Source organism: Perca fluviatilis, chromosome 3 (genome assembly GCF_010015445.1).
Source record: "Perca fluviatilis chromosome 3, GENO_Pfluv_1.0, whole genome shotgun sequence".
In the NCBI taxonomy this organism is placed as follows: domain Eukaryota; kingdom Metazoa; phylum Chordata; class Actinopteri; order Perciformes; family Percidae; genus Perca; species Perca fluviatilis.
Window position 1 is genome coordinate 33308387 of NC_053114.1, and position 27342 is coordinate 33335728.

The 27342-nt window shown below is 39.9% G+C and overlaps 1 protein-coding gene across 2 annotated transcripts in view; it reads left to right on the forward strand.

Moving 5' to 3' along the window:
- The window catches only part of LOC120556148 (FERM domain-containing protein 5-like), a 79447-nt gene that overhangs the window by 44308 nt on the left and 7797 nt on the right, over positions 1-27342 (forward strand). Inside the window, exons 2-7 of one of the 2 annotated variants that reach the window (XM_039795555.1) lie at positions 16285-16389; positions 16614-16622; positions 20979-21021; positions 21196-21274; positions 24136-24233; positions 26760-26883. In XM_039795555.1, coding sequence (XP_039651489.1) covers positions 16285-16389; positions 16614-16622; positions 20979-21021; positions 21196-21274; positions 24136-24233; positions 26760-26883 — 458 coding nt within the window. The remainder of the gene's footprint in view (positions 1-16284; positions 16390-16613; positions 16623-20978; positions 21022-21195; positions 21275-24135; positions 24234-26759; positions 26884-27342) is intronic. The other variant, XM_039795556.1, reaches the window with a different exon arrangement.

Sequence of the window (27342 nt, forward strand, 5' to 3'; positions counted from 1 at the left end):
TAATGACATCACTGTTGAGCTGTGATATACATGAAGTTGATACCTTTTAACTATATTTACAAACTAAAATTTGAATATTTACCTAGATATCCAGAAAACTCAATTTTTCATGATATACCTTTATTTATTTATTTATTTATTTTTATTATTATTTTTAAATATAGCTAACAACCCTGTGTATATTTCTTGCAGTTTTTCTTGTATTTTTACATTTTATTCTTTGGTTGCTATATGCTTAAATAGTATGAAACAATACATTTCACCAATGTTATTTACTGAAAAAGAACAAACTTCTTAGCTGGACCCTGGTGTTACCTGAAAGTTTCCAGTTTATGTGTGTTATCTCTGCTGGAGGAGATTGTGTGATATATTGTAGTATAGCCGTATGTGCCTATTGTATTGATTCTATAAGTTCTGTCCTTGGAGTATGTGTTCATGTCATACCAGTCATGTTGTACTGATCAACAATAGCAGGAAGTTTAGGCGGAAAAATCATCACACTCGAATACAGCTGACAGTGTATCTGTGACAGAAACCAGTACATGGAATGTGCTGTGTCTAGGCTTTATATTTCCCCACCGTAATCTTCATCACCTGTCATGTGTGCAGTTTAGAAATCTAAAACCACCAAGAAACTCTTCTGAAGTTCTTTCTCTGATGTTCACCAAGTATTATAGAACAAAGCAGTGTTCAGTTGGCATACATTCAAAAATATTATTTATCTAAGTCGAACTGTCTTTGAATATTCCTTAAATACTCCCGTGTTCAAAACATATCAGTTGAAAAACATTTTTCCCCCTAAAGACATTTTTTACTTGCTGTGTATGCTTTTTTAAATAACTAAGATAAGCCTACAGAGAAAATGTGCATTGCTGCAGAGTTTGTTTAAATGCCAAACACGGCACCAGCTCTTACCTTTCTCTACAGAGAGCAAGCATTCAGCTGCACTCCCACTTGACTTTGAAACATTTTCCTGGTCTGAATTTTCTTTTCTTTTTTATCGCTTGCCAGTTTGTTTTATATGGCTGCGGTCCATTGACGTAGAAGTGAACGACACATGCTCTCTTCTGATTGTTTGTTTGTAGCTGCTTGCTCAAAATTTGTACACATCATAAACGTTTGCTATTATACCTTGATAGTAAGCCCTGGGTTTATTGGCATGTTGTCAGAGGTTTTTGATGGCATTGCTCATGTAACCGTTACATAAAAGCAATGCCAATACAGTCATTGCAACTTTACATCTGTTCACATTATGACGTTGATGTGAGTGCAGGGAGAATAAACATGATTAAGACTTTGACAATGTTTGTTGCTGCCTAATGGCCTACTTTGCCACTTGAATATGACTGGCAATTGTTTGTGTTAAAAGTAGAGGTACTCATGTTTTGTTTGCATCCACCACAAATCACCCAAAGCAAGCAAGATCTGGTGAGTTGAAAATAAAATGATTGTTATAAATGTATAAAATAGAATCCAGATCAAACATGGCCAGAGTTATACCTACAACTTTAAGACTCTGGAAGGACTTATTGTAAGTGCACTGTTCAGTCCCTCGTGCTGGAGGGATAGGAAGGACAGAGAGAAGAGGCGCTCAGGGGTTTGGCTTCCTTTTACGTCATTCACATCTAGGGCCGCAGCTATCGATTATTTTAGTAATCGAGTATTCTACCGATTATTCCATTGATTAATCGAGTAATCGTATAAGAAATACTTTTGTTTTATTGAAGAGCAATAATATACAATAGTTTGGTTTAATTTTCGGAAAAAGCAACATTTGTATTGCCTACATTGCTTACAATATCATCTCTCAAAAAAACTAAACATATTAAGTGCATTTAAGTGCCATATCACATTGCTTTTAAAGAAAACGTTTTCTGAAATGCAATAACAACCTCAAACTAAGGCATACATTAAACATACATAAACATTACCTTAAGTTGTGCAACTTAACTTTCAGAACTACAAGTTTCAACCTGAGACTGGTCTGTATATAGGCCTATATGTAAATATTAGTTATACTCAACATATTTTCATTTATATATTTGATTACAATGCTAGACAGCTCTGTTACACTTACGTTAGTAGATCGTTGATCAGCTGTTTCTCCGTGAAGAGAGAGAGTGAGAGAAAATGGTGCGCAACAATCACCTGTTTTTCCGATGGGATAGTCAACAAGTCGGCTCTTTAGATCAAATTGTGGTCACCACTACGTATTTTCTTGTCTTTGTTTTTGGTAGTTGTGTTTGGTGTAGTTTCATCGTCCATACAACTCTGTGATTTACTTTTGTCGGGTCCGCTTCGGACTCAATGTTTTCTGTTGAGATGCTAAAGCATTGACGTTGTGCTATTATTGTGGTAAGCTAGTTTGGTTTTGCAGTAGACATACTATACAGAGTTTTCGTTTTAATTACGTTTGAACTGATTACAAACTTTGGACACTTTCTGTCGTTTTCTCCAGCCTGTCTCTTCTCTTAGCCCCTTACGCTCTTTCTTTCATTTTGTAATCAGTCTTCATGGCATGTGTCGCCAACCAGTGTTGACCAATGAAAGTAGCTCCAAAAGTCGCTAAAAGTAGCTAGATGACGTCATACGCTCATTTGCATATTTGTGACATTATTACGCAATCATTTGCATAAAGCTTAGTGGTTGTGTCAGCAAGGTAGATAGAAAGAAATAGAAATCTTTAGCCAAATAATCACAAATTCAATACAGGAATTTATTTTACTTCATAATTATTACTTAGGTAGCCTATCTTTGAAGTAAAAAAAGAAATTCTACAAAGGAAGGGAAAAAGATCAATAAAGAATTCTCAAAGAAGGCTGGCTTGCCCAGGGCCAGGACAGCTCAGTGACGTCTTTCTCCCATCACGTCCCGCTGTCTCTCCTACCTACACCGGCCTCCGCACACCCTGTCCCCCCTCCCCTTCTACCTGCCTGCGTAGTGCTGCTGTGCATGAGGAGACAGCAGAGAGGGGAGGGGCTGCTCCTCAGTCACAGAACAGAAGAGATAGGCGACTGTTTTGGTGGCCACAGGAGAGAAATACCTTGCGTGCTCGCTGGACAATACTTGCGTCTTTTCTACAGAAAGTCGCCAGATTTGTCGCTAGTCGCTTTTGTGAAAAAAAAAAAGGGGGTCTGAAAATTTGCTAAATCTAGAGACAAAGTCGCTAAGTTGGCAACACCGTCACCAACAGCGTCAGCCCGGTGTGCAACAGTAATAGTCCTCTGTGCGGAAACACCGTGAGTGATACAACATTGCAACCTTTTCCTGGAGAAACACCTGAGAGACTTCTCAGCTGGGGCAACAAGACCCTTTGTGTGACTGTTGTCTCTCTTTTGTACTGTTGCTTTCTCTTCTACAGTAGGCCTATTGTATAAATTACTTGAAAGCAATACTTGAGTAAAAGTACAAGTATCTTAACTGAAAATGACTTTACACTATTGGCGTTTTTCCATTACATGGTACCTGCTCGACTCGCCTCGACTCGACGCACTGTGCGTCCGTTTTCCATTGCAGATTTTAGTACCGCCTCAGCGTGGCTGGTCGTCAGCAGCGCCGCAGTAAACTGTCGTGACCTAACACATAGAATGTCGAAGATGTGTTGTTTGTTGCTGCAGCCAGAAGACACATTTTGTTTCAAATGAAGTTGGAGGCAGCAAAAAAAAAACACAGCTGGCTAAACTATTTAAAAATGGCGAGTTTGTTCAGGACACCCCCCTTTGTCGCTTTCACGTCACCTTTTGGTATCGCCGCAGCTCGCTTGGAACCTCGACTGAGGTGGTACTAAAAAAAGTACCTGTTGGCAGGTACCAGGTACTTTTTTTCGTAATGGAAAACCAAAAAAGGCGAGTGGAGTCGAGGTGAGTCGAGCAGGTACCATGTAATGGAAAAGCGCCATATCAGTCATTATGTTTCCTCCTCTTCTTCTTTAGTTTTGGCCTATGTTTTTTTTGTCGCTTGGCAACAAACTGGAATGGAGCGTGCATTATCTTGGCAATTTAGGAGCAATGATTCGCCAAACCTGCTTTTTTTCCAGTGTACTGATTTTATTTTGTAGTAACGAGTAACTAAGATGCTTAGGGGAAATATAGTGGAGTAAAAGTATACATTTTATTTAGAAACCGTAGTGGAGTAACAGTAAAAGTTTCCAGAAATATAAATAACAAAGTAAAGTACAGATACGTAAAAATTCTAAAAAGTACAGTAGTGAAGTATTTGTACTTTGTTACATTACAACACTGCTCTTCTACTATATTATTTGTTCACCTTTCCTTTATCATTTGTCTCAATTGTATAATTGCTTTCTCTTCTGTCCAATGCCCCTCCTCTTTTTTCTCCAAAAACCTTCCTTACCAGTTACAGCGTTAAAGCAGTGGTGAGCACTCAGAGTACGGTTGTCTCTATAACTCTTATGGGTTTCCTTCTCAGGGCCATTTCTTCACCATGCTATCTCTATAATGGAGCCCCCGGGAGCCTGAGCCAGTAACTAAACGAGAAAGGATTTACACAACTGAGCACTGATGGTGAACGCAGTCCCAGCATCGCTGAGACCAAGGGCAATAAGATGGCAGCCTGCTGACAGTGAACATCTTCTTAAGAAGATCGCTGTCTTTCCGTCTTGCACCTAAGGGGGTTTTAGGGGCATGTGAGTGAACATAAAAAGGCTCTGTAGAGATGTACGCTAAATATATAGTAGCGTAAAGTCATACCTGAAAGCATGTTGTTGTCTCTCGGGGTGGTATTGCATTGTAAATTAAAGATGCAGTAGGTAAGTCTTATAAAACTAACTTTCTGTCATATTTGCTGAAACTGACCCTATGTTCCAGTAGAACTACATTAATGTAATATAAAAAAAATCCAGCTCCTCTGGCACCACCTACAGCCTGTAGTGCGATTGGCAAAATTCCACCGCTCCCGGTTGATTTTCTCCAATCACGGCCACAGGGGGGGTCTATCTGCCTGTCAATCACTGCTCAGGCATGTACACACATATAATAGCATTCTTTTTTAGGTTTCCCTAAACTCGGGTGAATATTGGAGTGGCTTTTCAGAGGTGGCGTGAGCTCTGGGAGTTTAAAGATCTGAAGAACGATGCAGATGTAGCCACATTTCTTCTCAACAGGTAACATAATTACCATGAATGATTTATCTTTCACTTGGTTATTAGTAGTCAAAAGTCCACAAAGCTACGTTGGTGAGGATAATAGTAACGTTTGCACAGTGGTCGGTCTGATATGATGCTGAAATGGCTAACGCTAGCCTGCTAGTTAGCGTCGTTTTACGGTTGGTGAGCTTCAGCAGAAAGGGGGGAGGGACTGAGAAGTTGTCGATGTTCAAATTTGTTGGCAAAGTCCTGGATCTTCACAATCTTACCTACAGCAGCTTTAAGAAGCTCTTTAGTTTGAAAACTTATTAACATGTTTTAAGTTCTACAACCTTAACAATCTCAATGGTAATGTTAGAAAACAGTAACGTTTAAAGTTATAGTTCAACCTGTTGATAAACCCAAATATTCACTTTTTCACAAAGAATTAGATGAAGGATATATATCACTTTCATGGCTTTGATCTGAGTATGGTGCTAAAGCCAGAAGCAGCTTAGCCTAGCTTAGCATGAAGACTAAAGCAGGGGGAAACTAGCCTGGCTATGTCCAAATTTCTGTCTACCAACACTTATAAAGCCCTGTGATTAACACATTGTCTGTCCAATCTGAGTTTTTTCTCGCACAACAATGTAGAACACATGTTCTACCAAAACAAGTTCCTTCCCGAGGCTATTTTGCAGCGGCACCAGGGCCCCATGTGGCGCCTAGCGCCAGCCAACACAATTGTGATTGGTTTAAAGAAATGCCAATAAATGAGAGCACGTGTTTCTCCCATTCCAGATTGCTGTGTGGACTTGCCAGACCCTCCTATGCAGAGCTGTAGACGAAGGTCTGGCAATGCGAGACTATGCTAAGCTAAACTGAACTAATCGCCTCCTGTTTCCATAGCGCACAGACATAAGAGTGACATCAGTCTTTTCATCTAACTATCAGCAATAAAGTGAGTAAAAGCATATAATTTCACCACCGGATCAATAAAGTCTCCTTTTTATCCACTTTAATACATCATAGATTATTTATAATATTTTGTATAATTAAAACGTACAATAGTGAAGTAGGAGAAAATGAAAATACTCAATTAGAATTACCTTACAGTTGTATTGAAGTACGGCATAGTTACTTTCCACGGCTGATAAAATGCAATGGTATTTACGTGTAGCAAGCCTAAACATTAGTCTACACAGCAGCTCAGACACACTGCTGTCCGCGCTGACGTACCGTCACCTGTTGGGACACAGATGTTGTCCGTACCGTCTCTGGTTCTGGCTCTGACCACGGCAACAGGGACTGGACAGCTCGCTTCAACGCAACGTAATAACTCCTGAAAATAATGTCCATCTCGCAAATGTATCTGTCTCTGCAGTCATCTCTGACCATCGAACACAGCAACAGGAAATAATACTCACGGCTTTTCTTTTTTTTCTGTGAAGAAATGTTTGTTGTTGTTGGTGAATTCTTAAAAAAAAAAACACCACTAAATGTTTCGTTGAAATGCTTTGTAACTCGCATTACTGAGATTGTAACGGGTATAATATTACCGAAATTTTATTAGTTATATTACTGCGTTATAGCAAAAAGGAATACATTACTGTAATTGCGTTACTTTTGTAACGCGTTACTCCCAACACTGGAATCTAAAGTATAAAGACAATGTTTATTAAAATGTTTATGCAAGTTCTGCTCAAGAAGAGTCAAGAAAGTACTTTTCACTTTCACTTGAAAGAAAAAGAAAATGTTAAAGCAATTACAGTGTGAAAGCCAAGGTAAATAAAACAGACATTCTTACAGCATTATTCCACACACAGTTGTTGGCAGAGTTATGTTGAGGTTAAATCAGGGGACGAGTAATATAGCCTTGAATAATTAAAATAAGTGCCCAATGCTGTGCAGCAATAATTAATCACTAGCATAAAGCCAAATGTAAAGTAATGACTGTGCAGCAAAATAAAGATCCAATCTTTTACAGTTTTTTGGAATTACTTAGAGATGAGTGATTCTAATATATAGGCAGTAGTATGAGTCATCCTAATAGTTTTTGAAAAAACTAAAATTAACTGATGAATGTGATTGGTAGAAATACCAAGTTCTCACTGAATTAGCCTAAAATCTAAAAGAAAAAGGCACCACCTTAATAAAGAGAATTGGCCTGCATATTCTGCTAATTTGTTCATTCATTTCAACTCTACCAATACAACCTTCTTTACCCTACAGTGCACATTACATTCATGGTACCACTGTTACATCACCAAGTTGTTGGTACCTTCTGTTCATTACTTTAAAGTGCTCATATTATGCTTTTTTTCTTTTTATTGTGTTATATATTTTGTTGTGCATGTAATAGGTTTACAAAGTGAAAAAGCCCAAAGTCCCCCCCCAAAGGGACTTACCATCTCCAACAGAAAACCCTGTTCACAAACTGCTCCAAACAGCTCTATTATAGTCCAGCCTTTACTTCCGTGACAAACGTGCGTCAATTTGTAACACACGTTATAATGCTCGCCTAGCTGCTAGCGTGGCACGCCCTCATACTCTGCTTCTGACTAGCTAGCAGTGCTTACCTAGCTACTGCACATGTGCAACTCCCAACAAAGATGGAACAGAAGTGTGATGCCTCACTCTGTAGCTAAAACGAAAGCCCAACACACAGGGTGAAAAAAGGAGCTGCAGCAATGTGTAGTACAACAAAAATGTAGTGTTTTTTCAAAATGAAACCACATAAACCCTTTCTGGTACAACCTCTAAATACAGTTATGAACCTGAAAATGAGCATAATATGGGCACTTTAAGGTCAAAATGGCTACACAACACACCTGATTAACTACTCGACCTATCTGCAGATGGCATTTTAATATAATTGATTAAACGCTTTCGTTAGATTGTCAGGGAAGGCATGTAGAGTGTACATCTTCTAATACAGCTGCTGACTGACAGGAGCATCAACTACGGTTTTTCACTTCCATGCCTGCTCTCCAGAGTATGGAAAGTACACATTACCATATCATAAGATTATAGTAAGCCATTTACAGGCTTTGCTGCTCGCAGCCTTGGAGGCAGCAACTTTAAGAACAGTGAAAATCAGCATAAAGATCATGCAGTGAAGCACTGAAATATGCTAACTATCAACACTGCAGTTGAGCCACAAAGAAGAGGGCATTGTTTAAGACCACCATAAACCATTCATCGACTTAAAACCTGCTACCCAGGAGCTTAGAGCTGTATGGAGATACAAAACCACTGTGCAGCACCAGTTTTAACAGGCACTACCATAGAACCCTTTCAGGACCATTCACTTAGCTGTTGCAATTTCCATTCTGTAGTTCAAAATGACACCATCTTTTATTGATGTGGTGTTTCCCAAGCTGATATGGAACCCCTCTCAATAATTAATCTGATGCAAGGCTTAAAGGTCCAGGCCAAGAGAGTGGCATGCTGCTGCTCCTCTAAGGACCACAGTGATCATTTGGCCAAAGTCTCGGTTATTTCCATCTATCCATTTATCACTTTTATTATAGGTGTGATTAAAACCCTGCGTGTGCTTCCATAAAGGACTTACGGGCCTTTGCTTGTTTAATACATTCCTCTTCCACTGACAGGCCTGCACTAATCTCATTTCCCCATGAGTCACTGTGGCTAATATAACGGCTTCCCACTGCACACACCCCCATACTATTACTACTCTTATCACTAACATATCACATTTCTCATAAGAAACATATTACATGGGCGCTTGGGAAGCTCACCTGGTAGAGCGTGCGCCCATGTGCAGAGGCTTAGTCCTTGACACAGCGGTCGGGGGCTCGGTTCCGACCTGTGGCCCTTTGCTTGCTTTCATGTCTGAATGTGTCCTGTCTAATAAAGGCCTAAAATGCCACTAAACAATCTTTTAAAAAAAGAAGAAAAAGAAAAATAGTATTACATACATGAATACGGTGCAGCATGTGCAGGTGCACACATTTTTGCTGGTTACTCGTACCGCTACAACTACCAAAAGCCTAACGACTGCTGTTACTAGCAGTTACCTTTTAATATTACTACTGCTACTGGCACAATTTCAGTGTCTGCTTTTTAACTTTCTTCAATTTGCCAGGGCTAGTTATTAAAATCAATTTTCTACTGCTTAACTGAGTCCAGGTTGCTGTGGCAGACACCCATGTCCTCAGACACGCGCTTCAACTCCTCCTGTGGGATTCCGATTCCGATTTACCCAAAATGCCTTCAAAGGGATCCATCCAGGAGCAGAGGTATGCTGATGCCCAAACCATCTTAACTGGCTCCTTCCAGTGTCAAGGTGCAGCAATGCTACACCAAGCTCCTTTTTCTAAAGGGTGTGCTCAAGAGACCCTACAAAGGAAGGTAATTTTGGCTGCTTGCATCAACAATTGTATTATTTTAGTCACTAAAGCTCATGCCAGTTGGTAAGAGTTGGAATGTCTGCTCATTTCGCTTCATTTGTCTCATACTTCATCTTACCCTTGCTCATGAGCAGGACCTTGAGATACAATTTTTACCATTATCTGGGGGACTATCATGGCCTCTTGACTCACTCTCTGTTTTCTTCTCACTCTGCTGAAAACCACTCCTTGTCAGAGTACAACACCCACTGACGATGCACTTGACTTATTTGATGCCAATGACGTGGACACAACGTTTTCTCTGGTTACAAGCCTCAAATGGCTCGTAGCAGTTGCCCCGCAACCCTATTTTCCCACAGCTACTTCTCAAGGGAAACTGTCATAATTATTTACATCCACAAAGCATGTGTAGACTGGATGAGCAAACTCTTATAAACTATCCAAGGTCCTTGGAGGTAAGAGTAAAGAGCTGATCCACAAAGAATGGAATGTGCATTCTCCCTCCTGAATTTAAGGGTTTGATGATCTGTGACAGTCTCCTCTCCCCCACAAGCCCCATCAGTCTGGTCAAAGCCCTGCCTCCTCATCCTGAGTCATAGGAGCATCTTTGAGGCCAACTCAAAGTTCGTCTTGGTAATCTCCTCAAACGTCTCCCACATCTGAGTCTCAAAAGCTGCATATTTTGTTGTCAAGTTACCAACAACTTAAAATCAATATCCATTAGGTGTTTAGATTATTTTGTCTAGCTCATAAAGGGGAGCACCACTTACGTTAATAATTCCAATATGTTATTTCCATCGCCTAGACAAGTTTTTGTTTTTGTGAACATTAGCATTTCTTTCTCTAACTAGCACTCTAGTTTTTGGATTTGAGGAAGAGTTGTTTATCTTTTCAAATATGTTTGGACTGTCTTAGACTACAGGAATAACGTGAATGAATTTGGAAAATGGGCGTAGTTCCCCTTTACTTTCAGTTGTATCCAGAAGTGCAACATGGTCTTCTCAGCCAAACAGCCCACTTACTGTACGTGGTACTGTAGCTTGAACAATGTTTATTTGGATCTCATACACACCTGGACGTGCATACATATATAGCACATAGAGAGCAGGGCCTTCAGGCTATTTGTCCTGATCAGTGGAATCAAAAACCAGACTTTAATGACTTCCCCATGAACTAGATGGAAGCTGACAAGACAATCATGGCCCCAGCTCCTTTATTTTTGTCAAAGGTCCCAGCATACACTGTGCAATGACATCACTTACTCATCACGTTTAAGTTTTAGTTTTAAGTTTTAGTTTTACATTTATATCACATTTCAAGATGTGTATTGATGAATTGTACTTAAGTGCTGTTTGCTAACTATGATAATTAGTTAGCAGGACTGGTTAATGTGGCAGAAATGTCTATCATGATTTTATTGGTTGATATATACCACAATTTAAATAATTTAATTGATCGAAAAAGGCCTTTAGCTCTTGAGTGATAATGACAGATCAACCTCAGTAGTATTTTATTTTGTGTTAGAAATTTGACCACATTAGGAAAGTGTGATTTGAGCAGCTGAGGAAGCTGTACTCAGGGTGAGTTTGGAAAGCAGGTGATGATTGGGGTTTAATTACTTGTTGGTTTGATTGACTGGATGGAAACACCATTCATCAAAACTATACTGTAAATATGTTGTGGGGCAAGTTTAACAGATATAACCCTAATTAATCTTACATGAGGGGCATCAACTGTCACCGCTACAGCGATTGTCAGTACAGGAAAACGGGCTGACATTAAGCTCATTAATAGTTCCACAATGTGCATAATTTTACTCAGCTGGCACTTTTTAAAGCTTTTCCTGCCTTTTTAAAAAGTTTATAACGAAAATGTAACATTTGCTCACCTGCAGTACTGTGTAATGGATTGGATTCATGGCTACAGTTCACAGATTTGCACAATGTGGTGCATCATAAAAAAATTGTTTCTACGGTCAGTGTAAAGTCCTTGTTTTAGATATAAAACAACAATCATTCCCACTGAAAAGCCTATTGTATAAGTTCTAACTGTATAGCCATTTATCTTAATGGCAGGTTATTTTATTTCCTGATTCCCTGATATTTCGGCAGTAAAAAGGTTTTAATCTTAGGATAGCATGGATTTAATCATTTCCCCCGCAGCAAAATAACAACCTAAGTGAGAGAAAACTGTGAGAAGCAATTCCCCCCACTGAAATTACATGACCACAAACCACATAAAAAATCTACAGTTTATCTACTCAAAAACAATTTTTAAAAAAGTGCTTCAACTGGCAACATATAGCATTCCCTCTCTGCAGCCACCAGTGTATTGCAGCTTGGCTTTGGGTTTAAATCTCATAAGGATGTTGAAGAACACTTAACTTCGGATCAATAATGTTTCTGCCTCAGAGCCTGCCTTTGTGTCCCAGTGGAGCCTCATTCAGCTCACAGAAGTTCAGTGTGTCTCATCAGTATGCAACACAACACCACATATACAGTACATTAGAAGTGTTTGGTCAGCTGCCTATGGGCAAGAGAGACTCTGCTGCTTTATTCTATCGCTGTTTAGTCCAGCCAGGCAATGAGCACGGAGCAAAGTAAGACTGCGCTTTGATCTCATCGTTATAAACCGCATCAGAGTGCAGAGTCAGGTAAATTACCAGGAACATTAGGATTACCTGCACTCATTGTAATGCACAATAGAAGACTCCAGATCGTACCATTTAAAATCTGTTGTAACAGCTGATAAATCCATCGTAGAAAGTGTGTGCTTACACTGTTTTTGTGAGTGAGGACATTTTTGTCAAGGAGTTCTGAATTCTTTATTAATTTCCTTTTCGTTTATTTGCTGAAGTGACTGAGATGAGTCTCCCTGCCTGTGTTGTTGTTTCATAACTACTAACTTGGACGTGGGTCATCAGTAACCTCTTAAACACACACGCACACACATGCACATAGAAATGTAGACAGATATACCACACACACACACACACACACGCACACACATATAAATACACTGGTGCACAGTTCACACAGAAGGAAAAGGCAGTTTCAACATGATTAATTGGGAAGGCTTTTTTTGGGCACTGCTGTAGTTTACACTACAGTGCACAGCAGATGGAGGGAGTGGGAGGTAAAGGCTATGAAAATGTTGTGGATCTAGAGGTTTCACAGGTGTACCAAAGACATTTATAATAGAGCAAGAAGAATTGAGGCTTCTTGTGTGCATGTGTGAGACCGTGCGTTGTTGTGTGTGTTTCTATTTTTGCTGCTGTGCCAGTCAGCAGGCTTGTCCTGGTGAGTCAGGGTGTATGTGTTGACAGTGACATACAGACACACTGACAGAGGAGATGGAGGGTCAGCCCGGTGCATCCTGGGAAAGGTCTGGAAAGTGCATGGCTTGACCCAAGTGGACCTGATAGGTTTAGGTTGGGTTGTGCTTTGGTGTGCATTAAACATTGGTGGGTGACAAAAGTGGGTGCGTTAACTCATACGCATACCTCCTTGATGCCTCGGTGGTGTGCTTTGATGTAATATAATCTCTCCAATATTGCTCTTCAGATCCTTTGGCAGGTTTATCGTTACAGACACATGTTCTCTTTTAATCTACAAAGATTTAGTTTTAATTTTAGTTACACCTTGTATTTTAGTTTAATATTTTATTCAATATGTGTCTTCTTTAGTTTCAATAAAGTGCTGACACAGGCAGATACAGAATACGTAGTCTATATCCACGACGTTTCATTTATGGAATTGTTCCGGTTCCGCTGGAGGTTCCGCCGGATGTCTTTCATTTTCGGCCGGATGTCCGTCATCTTCCGCTTTCTATGTGTTGGCGTTCTAAACTCTGAATGATTTATGAGGACTATGGTTAACTGCTCCTCAGATCTCTGCAGGGTAAATCCAGACAGCTAGTTAGACTATCTGTCCAATCTGAGTTTTCTGTTGCACGACAAAAACTACTTTTGAACATACACATATTCCACCAAAACAAGTTCCTTCCCGAGGCTATTTTGCAGAGGTACCATTGCTCCGTCCGGCGCTTAGCATTGAATTGACAGAAAGACTTGTACACACTAGTTGAAAATATTTCAACCTGATGGAAAACTTCATAAAATTAGAGATTAGAGAAAAAAGGAGAGAAATTATGGGATTATTCTACTTCAAACCACTGAGAAGTTCAACTTGATCTATAGTTGTTTATGCACACTGAGACAACCAGTCCGGTTGTTAGAGGAAAGTTAGTCTATATCCTTCGCGTTCCACTTACGGGACTGTTCCGGTGCTGCAGGAAATTCCTCTTTCTTGGTGTTGGAATTTTAAATTCGGTAGATTTATGAGGACTATTGTTGACTGCTCCTCAGATCTCTGCATGGTAAATTGAGACAGCTAGCTAGACTATCTGTCCAATCAGAGTTTTCTCTCGCATGACTATTTTGCAGCGGCTCTCTGTGCGGAGTTTAGCACCGCCCATTGACGATGGTTTAAAGAAATGTCAATAAACCAGAGCACGTTTTCCTCCCATCCCCGAATGCTATGTGGAGTAGCCAGATTATTTAGTATATAATTCAGATAATTAGTAAATTTTTCATTAAGCAACCATTCACAACATGGCTCTTTGGTCATGACAATAAGTGCAGTTTGACGTTGACAGTAGTAGGTCTGCATGATATGAGAAAAATATGCGATAATGTTGAATATCGCAATAACGATATTACTTGCGATAAATATACAGATATAAAGTGTACTCAGTTCTGCATTTCTGCTGCCTTCAGTATCCTGCTAAAATACAAGAGATTGCTTGTTGAATTTAAAACAAATGAAAGGAAATTATTATTTTATTGAACAAATTGAACATTGAATTGAGTGTGAAAGGCACCACTAAAAAAGAATGACAGTTACCTTTTAAAGTGCAGTTTTCTACTGATTTTTTCTTTCAACTAACACAAACAAATCTCTGAGTGTCTTTCGCGATATGTCACAGCCTTTCGTGATGTGTTTTATTGCGCCAGTTGATATCGCGATGACGATAAATAAACAATATATTGTGCAACCCTATAGACAGTAGTAGGTTTAACCCAGTCCAAAGAGGAACATTAGTATTATTTAAGTAATATGTTAAACCAATCTGATGTTGAGTGAAACAGAAGTGTGAACAGGCTTCATAATAAAGATTCTCACATTGTCATATATACTGTAATTTGTCTCGACAGGGATTGTATTTAAAAATGTTTCATACATGGATCCTTCATTTATTCTCATGTCCTCTCTTTTTGATTGCTGTGCTGTGGCATGCTGTATTAATACAGATTAATCAGTGTCAACTGGCCTGGCTTGTTTTCTCTCTCTCCCTCCTCTTTTTTTCTCCCTCTCTTGATTTGGTTTTGTCTTTCTCTTCTCTTTTTCCCCTTCCGTTCTCATATATCTGCCTTTGACTTTCTCTGACTATGCAGTTTTGAGTCACTTATGGGAATGCAGTGTCTCTTCTGAAGGGCATTTTAGAATATTTGTCCTTTGCCACTATAGTAAGAAAACCTATAGCCTATATGTAGAGTGAACACAGTTGGAGAAATCGGTTCAATTCAACCCACAGTCTGCATGGTGTCGAAAACAGTTACTTTAGTTTCCACACATGTATGTATGCTTAGATTGTAAGCGGTATGTGTAAAATGGTTGGGGATGTCAGTGGGGAAAACATTAGATGTCTGTATGTCAATTTAATGTATGCTGAACTATTCCATAAAACTATTTCAGTTGATTTGGAGAAGGCTGACACGGAGCTAAACTAGCTAACTTCAAGGTGCCCTTAACATACCAATCTCTACCTTGCTTTTAATGAGATGACGCAGATGATATTTGCAGGAATGTCATTATCAAGTGACCTATTTCTTTAATATGTTGCACCCTCCTCCCCTCAATCATCTGAACTGCATGTGTTGGAGCCTGTTTGAATCACTTTTCAGAGTTCCGAGTTGAATTTTACTGGCTATGCATTTGTAACCAAAGCTCCAGTCGCTGGCTCATGTTGTTTATGCATTCAGTGGCAGCCTTGTTTGCTGTACCTTATTGTTGCAGTTCAAGCTAAATAAAGACATTATTAAATTGTGTTTTTAATGAGTCTGTTGGGGCCGACGCAGCAAGGGCCCTGCTTACACTGCCCTGCTTACACTGCCAGCATAGCAGGTCTGTTTCCTCACTCACATCAGATCAAGACTATATAGTACATTTGAATTAGGTTAGTTATTTTGAACAATTTATTTCATCAACCTTGTTAAAAATATAAACCTTGTATTTCTAGGTTCTTGAATTATACAAAAGATATAAAAAGTATTCATATCTTTGGATGGGTCAGGTTTTAGCAATGCATTGCATGACAAGGGATTCCTCTCCTTTTCAGCCTGCCTTTGCGCACACCTTGTCTCACTGCTTTTCCAGTTCTTTTTCTGCAGCAGAAACCTCTTAAAGCTTTCGCAGGTGGCTGCTGCCTCGATATAAATATTTGATAGTCCTCATATATCTCCCTTGAGGGTAGTAAATATTAAAACACTTTCTGGTGGCTGTTTTGACTTCTCAGAGGCTCCAAAAAACTTCCTAATGAGAAGGAAAAATAAATCATTTTTGATGTGACACTATCGATATGTTTTAAAAATGTCTTCTAGATTGATGTGTGAACGTGTTGTTGTTTGCTGCCCTACCTGGCAGAGTGTAGACTTTGGTCTCGACTCTGCTGTTTTTCTATTTCTTTCTCTTCCCTTCTCTCGTCAATGTCCCTCAAAAACAGGTTCATTATATGAATTTCTCTCAACTTATATTATTTCTCTTTCAGCGGGATGCCAAGGGACAATACCTGTTTGACCTCATCTGCCACCATCTCAACCTGCTGGAGAAAGACTACTTTGGCATTAGATATGTTGACCCAGATAAGCAGAGGGTAAGTATTCATTTGGAATAACAAACCCAACTACATTTCAGTTGGATTTAATTCAGTTGACTATGCGACACTGTGACTCATGATTTGGTTTTGTCTCCTTCTCTCTGTCATCCCCATCTTTCTTCCTTCCTTTCTTTCTTTCATTTCCGTTCTCTCTATCTTCCTTTCTTGTCATTTGTTTCTGTGTCATTCTTTCATCTGAAATATCTGGAACGATTTTAAAGCTACAGTTGGTAAATTTCATAAAAAAAGAAGCTTTTTGTCGTATTTGTTGAAACTGTCACTCCATCCTGACAGTACAACTTGAATCAGATCATTTGTGGAAAATTCATGTTCCTCTGCCTCCTCCTGGTGCTCCTAACAGAATAACGAAGGAGAAAAAAAATCTGTTTCTTAAAACATTTGATGCAAGAAATGGGCAATGCAGTAACAGAATCTTGATTCCTATTTCATCACCACTGCCTATAGCAGGGCTATTCAATTACAAATTCAGTTGGGCCAGATTTTCAAACCGAGAAAGGTTAGTTGGGCCAGTCATTTCAGCGGCAAAGCAGCTCGTAATGACAAATTTTAAAACCAACACAAACAAATTTATTGAAAAACATGTAAGGTTTATTCATTGTTTCTCTTTTAACTTTGGTCAGTTTGCACAGCAAAAGGTGCATAGAAAACAATAAAAGAGCTAACTGAACAGAATCTGAGGTAGCTCCTACTTTTTCCACTTACAAAAGAAAAGAAACTGACCTAGGCACCTCTTGCCTACATATCTGACCTATCTGATCACAAAGTGCATAAAACAAAATAGTGCACAGTAGGCAATTCGCAATAACATTAAGTTTCCTTTTGAAATAAAATAAACATCTTGCTCATATTTGACCCATGCAGGAACATCTCAAAGTGCATAAAAATAAAAAGTGCACAGTATTCACAACTATAACTAACTACACAAGGTGTACTACTGCACATTGAGGGAAAATATTTTAAATCACCACCATGTGTGATTATGCATGCCTTTGTTACACATCCCACATTATATTGATGTAGGTAGGCTACATTTACCCTGCTGACTTAGTGGGAGAAGTGACATTTTTTGTTTTGAACTAGAGCAGTGACTTTAGGCTCGTAAGTTGTCAATGCAATCCGAAGGCATTGATGGAGAGTACGGTCAGTCAGGGAGCAACGAGAGTTGCTTTTTATGGAGTTCATGTGTGAAAAACTTGACTCACATGTGTACGTTGATCCAAACATACTGAGCATGACGATCGCTACTTTCTTAATGTTAGGGAACTGATGTATGTTGACATCAGTCCAAAACATTGCAGGCCCGTTAGTGCAAAGCTCCTGTGCCATGGTTACAGATGACTGCATGTCAACAAGTTTGAGTGTAAATTTCCCCTCGTCAATGGAAGGGACCACTTCCTTTGCTCTGGCGGATAAGTCCCCTTCTATTGCAACAGTGAACGGGTCTCTGGCAAAAACGGCCACTTCTGTGGGAAGAACAAGTCCATCCAATCGACCAGCAAAGTTCTTTTTCAGGCTCGCAATGAAATCTGTCATCACATCCGTGATTTGTGCGGTGGATGAGATGCATTTGCGGTGTCCGGAAAATGCAGCATTCGGCCTGTGCTCAAATCAGTTGCGAAAAGGTCCAGTTTAACTTGGAATGCGCGCATCTGTCCCACAAGGTCGATGACAGTTTTGTCTCTTCCTTGTAGTCCCAAATTGAGATAATTCAGGTGTTTGAATGTGTTCGTAAGAAAGCCAGGCATCAGCCATGAAGTTGTCGTCCAGTATGCGACTCAACTGCCTTTTTGCTTGCTGCTGCTGCGGAGGAGGAAAGTTATGATCTCCTCTCTGACACCACAGAAACGCTCAAGTGCTTTGCCTTTGGACGACAGACCCCCACGTCATTATGCAAAAGCAGGTCTTGGTGCTCAGCAGACATTTCTGACAGCAACATGCGGAATAAGCGGTGTTGGAGGCTTGATGTGGAGCGAATAAAATTAATTGTAGCCATCACGCTGTCCATTGTCGTTTTGAGCGTCCCGCTTAGTTTTGCGCACAACACCGCCTGATGCACAATGCAGTGTAAGGAGATCAACTGAGGTGCTACAGCGGACCAACGTGCTGCCAAACCATTCACTTTCCCTGTCATGGATGGAGCCCCATCTGTCACAAGCATGCACACACGCTTCATATCCAGACCATTGTCTTTAAAAAAAGCAGAAATTTTCCCAAAGACTATATCGCCAGTTGTGTGTCCTTCTAACGGCAGTAGGGTGAGCAGCTCCTCCGGAAGCATTTGCCGTCAAAAACGGACATATATGCACAACTGAGCAGTATCAGTTTTGTCTGTGGACTCATCTACTGCTATAGACATGGTGTCAGCTTTCCTCAGGTCTCCTAACATTGTTTCATACACATCTGCAGCAAGAATTTCAACTCTCCGACTGTTGGAAGTATCTGACAGGGGTACGTTTTTTATAGCAGATGCCACGCTCGTTTTAATTTTATCGTCATTTACCACCTCATCCACGATGGCCAGCATACAGTCCTTCACGGTTTCAGAGTCTGTGAATGGCCTTTTCTTTTTTGCCAATATCCAGGAAACACGAAGGGATGCTGCGGTAGCTCTCTCTTGGGCTGTAAATGACCGTACCATGGTAACACTGCTCCGGTTGTAAGATGCAATCAAACTCTGCACTTTTGCAGCCCTCTCTTGAGATCCCTCGGGAAAATTGGTGCGGAAAGTCTGGTGTTTCTCAACGTGGTGCCGCCGCAGATTGTAATCTTTAAGTACTGCAACGCACTCATTACAAATTAAACACATCGGTTTGGCATTTGGATGTGGCGGAAAAATAAACAAGTATTTGTCAGTCCAGGCAGGGTTAAACTGACGGTTTTCATTGTCAATTTTCCGTTTCAGTGTTGAGAAAGACATATTGATAGTAATGTAGGCTACTACCGGCACAGCACGCTCTGCATTGTTTACATGTTGGTAGTTTTGGCGGGACGCAAAATTACCAATCCCACTATGGCCACGCTAAGACCCGCCCTACGAAGCAGCTCGATTGGTTGGGGTTAGGCTTTTCTCCTCCAGTGGTTAAGGTTAGGGTTAGGGGATTGGTCAGGGGATAGGACACATCTGGCCAATAGTAGTGTGTGAATGCTATTGAAGGGCGGGTCTTGGCGTGGCCATAGTGGGGGAAAAAATATCTATTTTCCCTTTTATACTGTCTATTGCGGGACCACGGGCTGGGCCACTCTGAGGTTGCTTCCGGGCCGCATGTGGCCCGCGGGCCGCCAAATGAATAGCCCTGGCCTATAGTTTGATAGTTTGACTGCAGTTCAGGAACAGTCATTGACACTGCGTTAGAGACTCTTTGGGTGCGGTGGAAACTTGCAAATGCCATTAGGAGCACTAGGAGGAGGCAGTTAATCTGTCTCATGTACTACTGTCAGGATATAGTGACACTTTCAGAAAATATGATGAAAACGTACCTTCTCAACCAAGTCATCGGCCCCCTTGAATTAAAAACTAGTTCACACAAACTCCATAATTTGCTTTTTTGAATTAGCTAATAATTTGTGCGCCTAGGTTTACAGAGTGAATTGCTTATCTGGTAAAAAAAAAAAATAATAATAATTTAATGTTGTCAAAGGTAATACAGCGTTGTGTTTTACAGGCTAGACTCATTTTTGCAGATGATAACACTCTTTAAGTGTTCAATGTTAACAATCTTGAAAGGCCTGAGGAATCCCTGTGAAGCTCATGATGAAAGGATAGGAAGCCATCTGTGGCCACATTGGCCCAGTCAGTCTTCACCATCTCTACACTGTCTTTGAGTCTGTAGATCACCAGGTAGAGTCTCACAGGCAGCTAGGGATACTACTGTTAAATGTTAGATATGAATGCCAGGCCGTACTGGTCAAATTAGTCTTTTTTTTATCCTCTACATAAATATTCAGGACACGTAGGTAGACCTGCAGGTCAATTATGCAAGCTGGAAAAATTCCAACCCCTTTCAATTAATATGAATATCAATCACAGGAATTAACACAGTCCTCTGTGAATTTGAAGGACTTGGAGTATTTGCTAATCATTGCACTTTTTAACTGGATTACAAATGCTTTCAAGACTTGAAAATGTTATCCACTTTGCAGATTCTCTCTGCATTTTAGCTGAGAGACATTTTAAGACAATGTGTTCCTAAAAAATTTATAATTAAAGCTCACGCCATCATTGTGTATAACATCTACTGCATTGTGAGCGCAGTGCGCCATTATTGTCAGCATGTCATCATCTCACTGATTAGAGCCAGTTTGGCCCGTGATGTTTAGCACTCTGACAGAGAACAGCAGTCTCCTGATTATCTTGCAAACAGCTTTCCTTCATCTCCTCTCTGCATGGAGACTGTAGTGGAGGGGGTCTAAATAAACAGAAGGCAAGGAGATGGAAGTAATTCTGCTGTTCCTTCCAGCTATAGATTACAAGTCATCATGCTCAGCTCCTGAGCAATCAGGCTTCAGACTGACAGTTTAGCAGCTAAAGATTCAGTGGTCTTTACCTCTCTTTCTCTCCCTTTCAGCATTGGTTGGAGTTTACAAAGTCAATTGCCAAACAAATTAAATGTAAGTATTTAATTTAACATGCCTGATTAGTTGGTTAAATAAGAAACCTTCAAGAAAATAAATGTGCTAAATATATATCGTGCAAAACAGATGAAGAAAAAAAGATCACACCAATCACGGAAACCACATCAGAAACATGACAATAGGTTTTAAATGTTTGTCTTTGTTCCCCAGCCCAGCCTCCATTCACCATGTGTTTGCGTGTCAAGTTTTACCCGCCAGACCCCGCAGCCCTAAAAGAGGAAATCACCAGGTAAGATTTTAAAATAGCATGGTGGGCTGCAGGTGGCGTTGAGGGATGTATGGAAGTAAAAATGTTGTCTGACAATCTTTGCCTCTCATGACTCTCCTTCTCTCCCACTAATGAAGTTTCAAAGGTGAGAGTTGTTAATGCCTCTTCAGTGATTTGTTTTGCATTTCCAGTTAAATCAAACCAGTCAATACAAGAAAATTGTACAAATGGCAGGTTGAGCAATGTTTTAAAAGAGTACTCTATCGATTTAGCATTACTCTCATGTAACATTTGTTTTATTTTTTAAGTGGATCAGAATCAATGCACAAGCACCAGATATATCATCTTTTTTATTCCATGGATTCTTCTTCCTTGTCAAAACTTGGCACCTACATTACCCACAATTCAACTCGACTACAGACAGTTTGGTCATCAGGTGTGTTACGCTAGTAGCGGCTAATGTAGCCTCGAGCTGCTAGCCTCAAGCAGAGATAAGGAGCAACAGTCTGGTAAGTTCACTTCTTTCTAACTCCACACCCACACTTTTTTGATATTCAGCCCCATCCAGTGTGACTCAAGTGACATAACTTGAGTCAATTTTCTCAGACTTAATTTGCAAGTTCTAGAAGGCTCTCGTATACTCATGTGTGTCACAAGTATTGCATGTGTTTTTATTAATGAAATGTATATAACAGAGGCGGAAATGATCTCATGTTGCAAATCATAGCTTGCATGATGCCATGTTTTCTAAGGGGCACAGTTTTCTGAATCAAATGTGTTATAGCCTCAAACTATTTTTCACAAACCTTTCCACAGACAAGAAGAACATCCTGAGAAGTCTATAATGACGACGTTTCATTTACGGGATTGTTCCGGTGCGCCGGAGGTCCGCCGGATGTCCGTCACCTTCTGCTTTCTTTGTGTTGGCATTCCAAACTCTGGTCGCTTCGTGAAACATCCTCCGAGCTATAACCGACAATCAAATTATATTGATCTTTTTTTGAGTAAAATTCTCATTGCACACTCAACAGCAATTTTAATTCCAGAGCTCCCCTACCTACGTGCACGTTCCACCAAAACAAGTTCCTTTCCGAGGCTATTAATGTGGAAAAAGTGTCTATTTAAAAACAGAAATTCAACACAAGTGGCCTATTAATCTTCTTCTTACACGCAACTATGGACAATTACATCATAAAACTTTTTTGGGAGTCATAACCAAAAATGCTGACAAACCTAAGTAGCATTAAACGTCCGACTCCACAGCACTTAGAGACTGATTTCATTGAACCAAAGGGAATGTCTCTATCTTCTGCCTTTCTATTAATTTCCTTGTCTCATAAAATCATATCAAAAGTATTCTTATCATTGTATGCCTCTGCAGCCAGCTTTCAGATAATTGAAAAATGGATAAGAGCACTGCAGCTTGGATAGAGGTTTTACCGAATAATTGCTTTTGTCTGAACGGAGAATCCTTTCAGTACATACTGCTTAGGTCTGTAACCATCCTTACTTTACCGAGTGAAAATTACCATCTTAGGTCATCTGAACTACAATATTTAAAATGTTAATGTATTGTAAATGCAATAAGTGATGCAGGTCCAAAAGAAAAAAACACAATATCCAGAGCTAAACAGTGAGTCTGTGTGCAGCAGGATTTGAGTATTCCCTTTTTTTTTATACAGTGGGCTGCAGGGTCATGACGCTCCTCTCCACTGTGTATGGCATCCTTGACAGCTGAACAAACTGCTGTAAGGAGTGAGGAGTGAGCCAGGGAGCTACAGAGCACACAGATCCCTGTAAATCACATCCCTCGACTGGTTGCCACGCAGTGAAATCTCTTATTTGCAATCCAGCTCTTCGTGATTGAGCTGGAGCGCCGGCAAGGGATAGCTCCTCCATATTGCGCCATCTGTTCTGACTGGAAGCTCTCGCAGACCTACAAATGCATAGTAGATATGCATAGGCATGAAAGGCAGCAACATTTTGCATAGCTTTTCGTGTTGCTTTCAGTTTTTAATTTGCTGTATATATTTCAAAACAAGGTGGTGGTGATGTAAAAAGGCTCAATAATACACCCCATCTGTACTCTGACATTTTTCATTGCAATGCTTAGTGCCGCTTTACTACAGTATGTATTGCTTTGCTGCTTGGAGAGAAGCCAAAATCACAGGCGTTTGAAATTAATGCTGAGCAGGAAAAATTGACATATGAGTAATCTTTGGATGTTGTGGACGAGACCAGCAGATTGAGTTGCTCCCAGTGGACTTCAGTGCAAACCAACAATCATTCTTTTAGATAATTTTCAATTCTCAAAATGATTATGCTTTAGCTCAAGTTCTGCCTCGTGGTAGGCTACATGGCTCGTGTCGAATGTTACTAAAGACCACTTTGGATTTTGAATCATACATTTATTTGGGTTAATTGTTGTACCACAATAAATTGGTTGTGAAAGGGCCCTAGCATAATGGGAACTGTTGTTCGCTACATTTTATTTTATAGTTCACTGTGTAGAGCTCAAGGTACTGTAGCTTATCTGAAAAAAACTACAGACTTAGCATTTAACACAGACTTGTGAACACAGTCAATATATCCTTTTCTTTGTTTCTAAGAACAGCATCTTAAACTATTACAGATTGGTTGCAGGTTTAGTCTCAGGTACAAAAAGTCACAGTAGTCAGCCTAAGGTCTTAATTTAATTTACTTACTTTAATATAGTATTCTCAAGATTTCTTATCCTAACAATGTCTTTGACTCACCTGCAGCCTCAAGGGACACCTTACCTTAAAATTGTAAACATCCACCGCGTGTGTTTACAAGAAAAGGAATGCCGATATTGATCTCAATAATGACCCAAATCAGTTTCTCTGTGTTCCGCTCCACAGATATCTCGTCTTCCTGCAGGTTAAGAGGGATCTCTACCATGGTCGCCTTCTGTGCAAGACATCAGATGCTGCTCTGTTGGCTGCCTACATATTACAAGGTACAACAAAATAAGGAGTCGTCATTTAAGCATTAGAAAAGCTGCAAAGCTTTCAACTGGACTACCGGACCTTTATTTTAAATCAAACTGTCGAACAAGCACAAATTTCCTCACGAGAGACAAACATTGCAATCTGGAACAGAAAGACAATCAGTGGCATGGTGTCCTCTGACTGGTGCATTTGAGACAATTACATGCTATTCTACATATTGTTTTGATGGGAAAATTACATGATTGAATTTCAGAGTTGATTACCCTCAGCTTTCCACAGTTGTGGTCCTCATGTCGGAATCGCACCCCAAACTACAACTGTAAATGAACAACATACAATACCACACTTTTTTTTTTAGATCAATTTTGTATATAATACCACACTTGAAATATATAATTAATGTTTCTGACCTACTGTAGATTATTTTCATATAACCCTGCTTGTTACACGTGCCAGCTGTGTGTGTGTGTGTGTGTGTGTGTGTGTGTGTGTGTGTGTGTGTGTGTGTGTGTGTGTGTGTGTGTGTGTGTGTGTGTGTGTGTGTGTGCATGTATGTGTACGTGTGTGTACATTCTGCCATACATGTACTTAACTGTGTGGGTGTGTGCAAATGTGCAAGCAGAGCATGTTCAGAGGTCAAAGGCTCATACTACTTATTTTCATTTGATGGGGACCTTGAAAATCTGAATTTGTTGTTTTTACCTTGAATTGAAAATTCTCATTTTAGTAAGCACCATAAAAAGCAATTTAGACACAATTATTACTCAATGAAAAGAAGAATTCAATGAAAAAGTTCAACTACAACTACTATGTTTCCCTTTTTAAAAAAATTTATAGTTTTGTTAAAAAAAATAAAAGGAAAGTTGATCGTCTTGGAAGATGCCAGGTTTTATTTGACGGGCTCCTTGTCAGGCTCATCAACATGCAGAGAGGTGAGATGCATTAAGGAACAGTTTCTCACACACCGTGCCAACCAGCTATCCATCCAGCCTTTTATCAGCCAATTCCTGAATCTAAATGTCTGGTTGTCTCCGTGTAGCCCTGAACACCTCACGACATTGGCTTATATTGGCTTGCTTGCTATACCTTTCTATGCAGGAGTTTATCCATATATTCATCTATTTATTTACACGATAATTTGTAAAAACTTTGGCACTGGCTAACTGTAGTTTTTTTTACAGTTAGTATAGTATCAAATCGACTTTATTCAGCACTTTACACACAACAAAGTTGATCCAAAGCGCTTTACAGAGCACACACACAGGGAAACAAAAACAAAAGGAGGAAACAAACACAATAGAAAATAAGAAAAACAAAGTGATAATAAATAGTAATGATATTTATTATTATTATAATAATAATAGTATAGGCACAGGACACACAGAAGCCATAGTAACAACATAGACCAGGAGAATTACCTGCTCTGGTTAAGTTAGACACAGTTGAAAGCTAATGAGTAGAGGTGTGTTTTTAAAATGACTCTTTAAGATCTCAATAGTGGGGGACAAGCTGAGAGAGAGAATTCTACCATTTTGGGGCAAAAATGTAGAAAGCCTAGTATTATCTGCTTTAGCTTATTTTGGCTTCCACTGGTTCAGTCTTTTTCACTTTACCTTTCCAAATAAGTGTCTGTCTGAGCCTTTCCTTTCTGTAAAGCATTTCTTCCCCAGGTGTCTCTGGCTTATAAAAGCACTCTTCGGGACTGCCAACATGCCAGAAAATGTGAAGCCATAATGTCTGTGACACACATAAACTGGAATGTTTTGGGCTGTCTAAAATGCAGTTTTCAACAGTAGTGGCTGCCAGAGCAGTACAGAGCTCCCCAGAGAGCAGACAAGTAGCCAAACTCCCGAGTAGTTCCTCCACCATCTGTAAACCCATGTCAGTGGTTTGTAAACTAGGCTGCTGAAGCTGGCTACGGCCATGCAGAGAACACGGCAGTTTTTTTTGATGTTATAGACATTCCACCTGGAAAAAGTACTGCCTGGACTCAAGGTTAACAATTAGCGAAGAGTTCTTTTTATTATAAAATAGTTTTTGTGTGTGCCCTTTTTGTGCACAGTTGTATCCAAATCCTTTGACGTCTTGGTCTTTGCATTGTGTACAAATATGTGTTGTGAGCTTTATGTTGAGGCATTATCTTGAACCATGCACCACAGTAACTCTGTTATGATCAGGACAACCACATACTGTACAAAGACTAAAGTGGCTAAATGTCCTTGGTACAGTAAATGATTACAAAGATAACATTTGATGCATTTCATTCTAATACTTTTTCATATAAAAAAATATGACCTTCATGATTGCAGTGTATCTATGAATCATCTGCCCACCATCACCATTTGCTCATTGCAGAAAGCAGTTCAACACTTGTTAGGTATGCATCACATTTTATGTTCACTTATTGCTGCATGTTGTACTCACAGCCAGTGTCCGCTACAGCATGAGGTTTGGAACGACAATTACATTTGAAATTACATTAGTGGATTAAAAAGTCATCTTCAAACATGGAAGTTTCTTTCCCCATTTTCCAGCTGAAATTGGTGACCACGACCCCGGTAAACACCCAGAGGGCTACAGCTCCAAGTTCCAGTTCTTCCCCAAGCACTCAGAGAAGTTGGAGCGGCGGATTGCTGACATCCACAAGACTGAGCTAATGTAAGGCGACACCTGTCTACCTGTGTACTCCTTTACTTCAGTAGCAGCCACTGATCAGTGCATCACAAAAGCACACCAAACTGTTGCTGGTGCTATAAACTGAACTCTTATAGTGTGTCTTAAATTCATAGGAAACTAAAATACAGGACTGCTGTGATGGTTTTAGGTCACCGTGTGGCAACTGTCCTTCAAGATATTGTAGACAGATTTTATTCTCACAACCAACGCTAAACAACCAGTTTATTCAGTCCAAACAAAAGATGACCTCTCACATTCAGAACACATCTGTAAGTAAATAATCTGATACATTTTTCAGCTATTGGTTGGAAATTTCATAGCCACTTAATCTGCTGAGTGTTAACTTCATTCATATGGTTTGTGTGTGGTTTCGTTTTGGTCCTGTGTTGCTTTACAGGAGTTGCCTTCACACAGACTCTGTAGAACCGTGCACAACCAGGC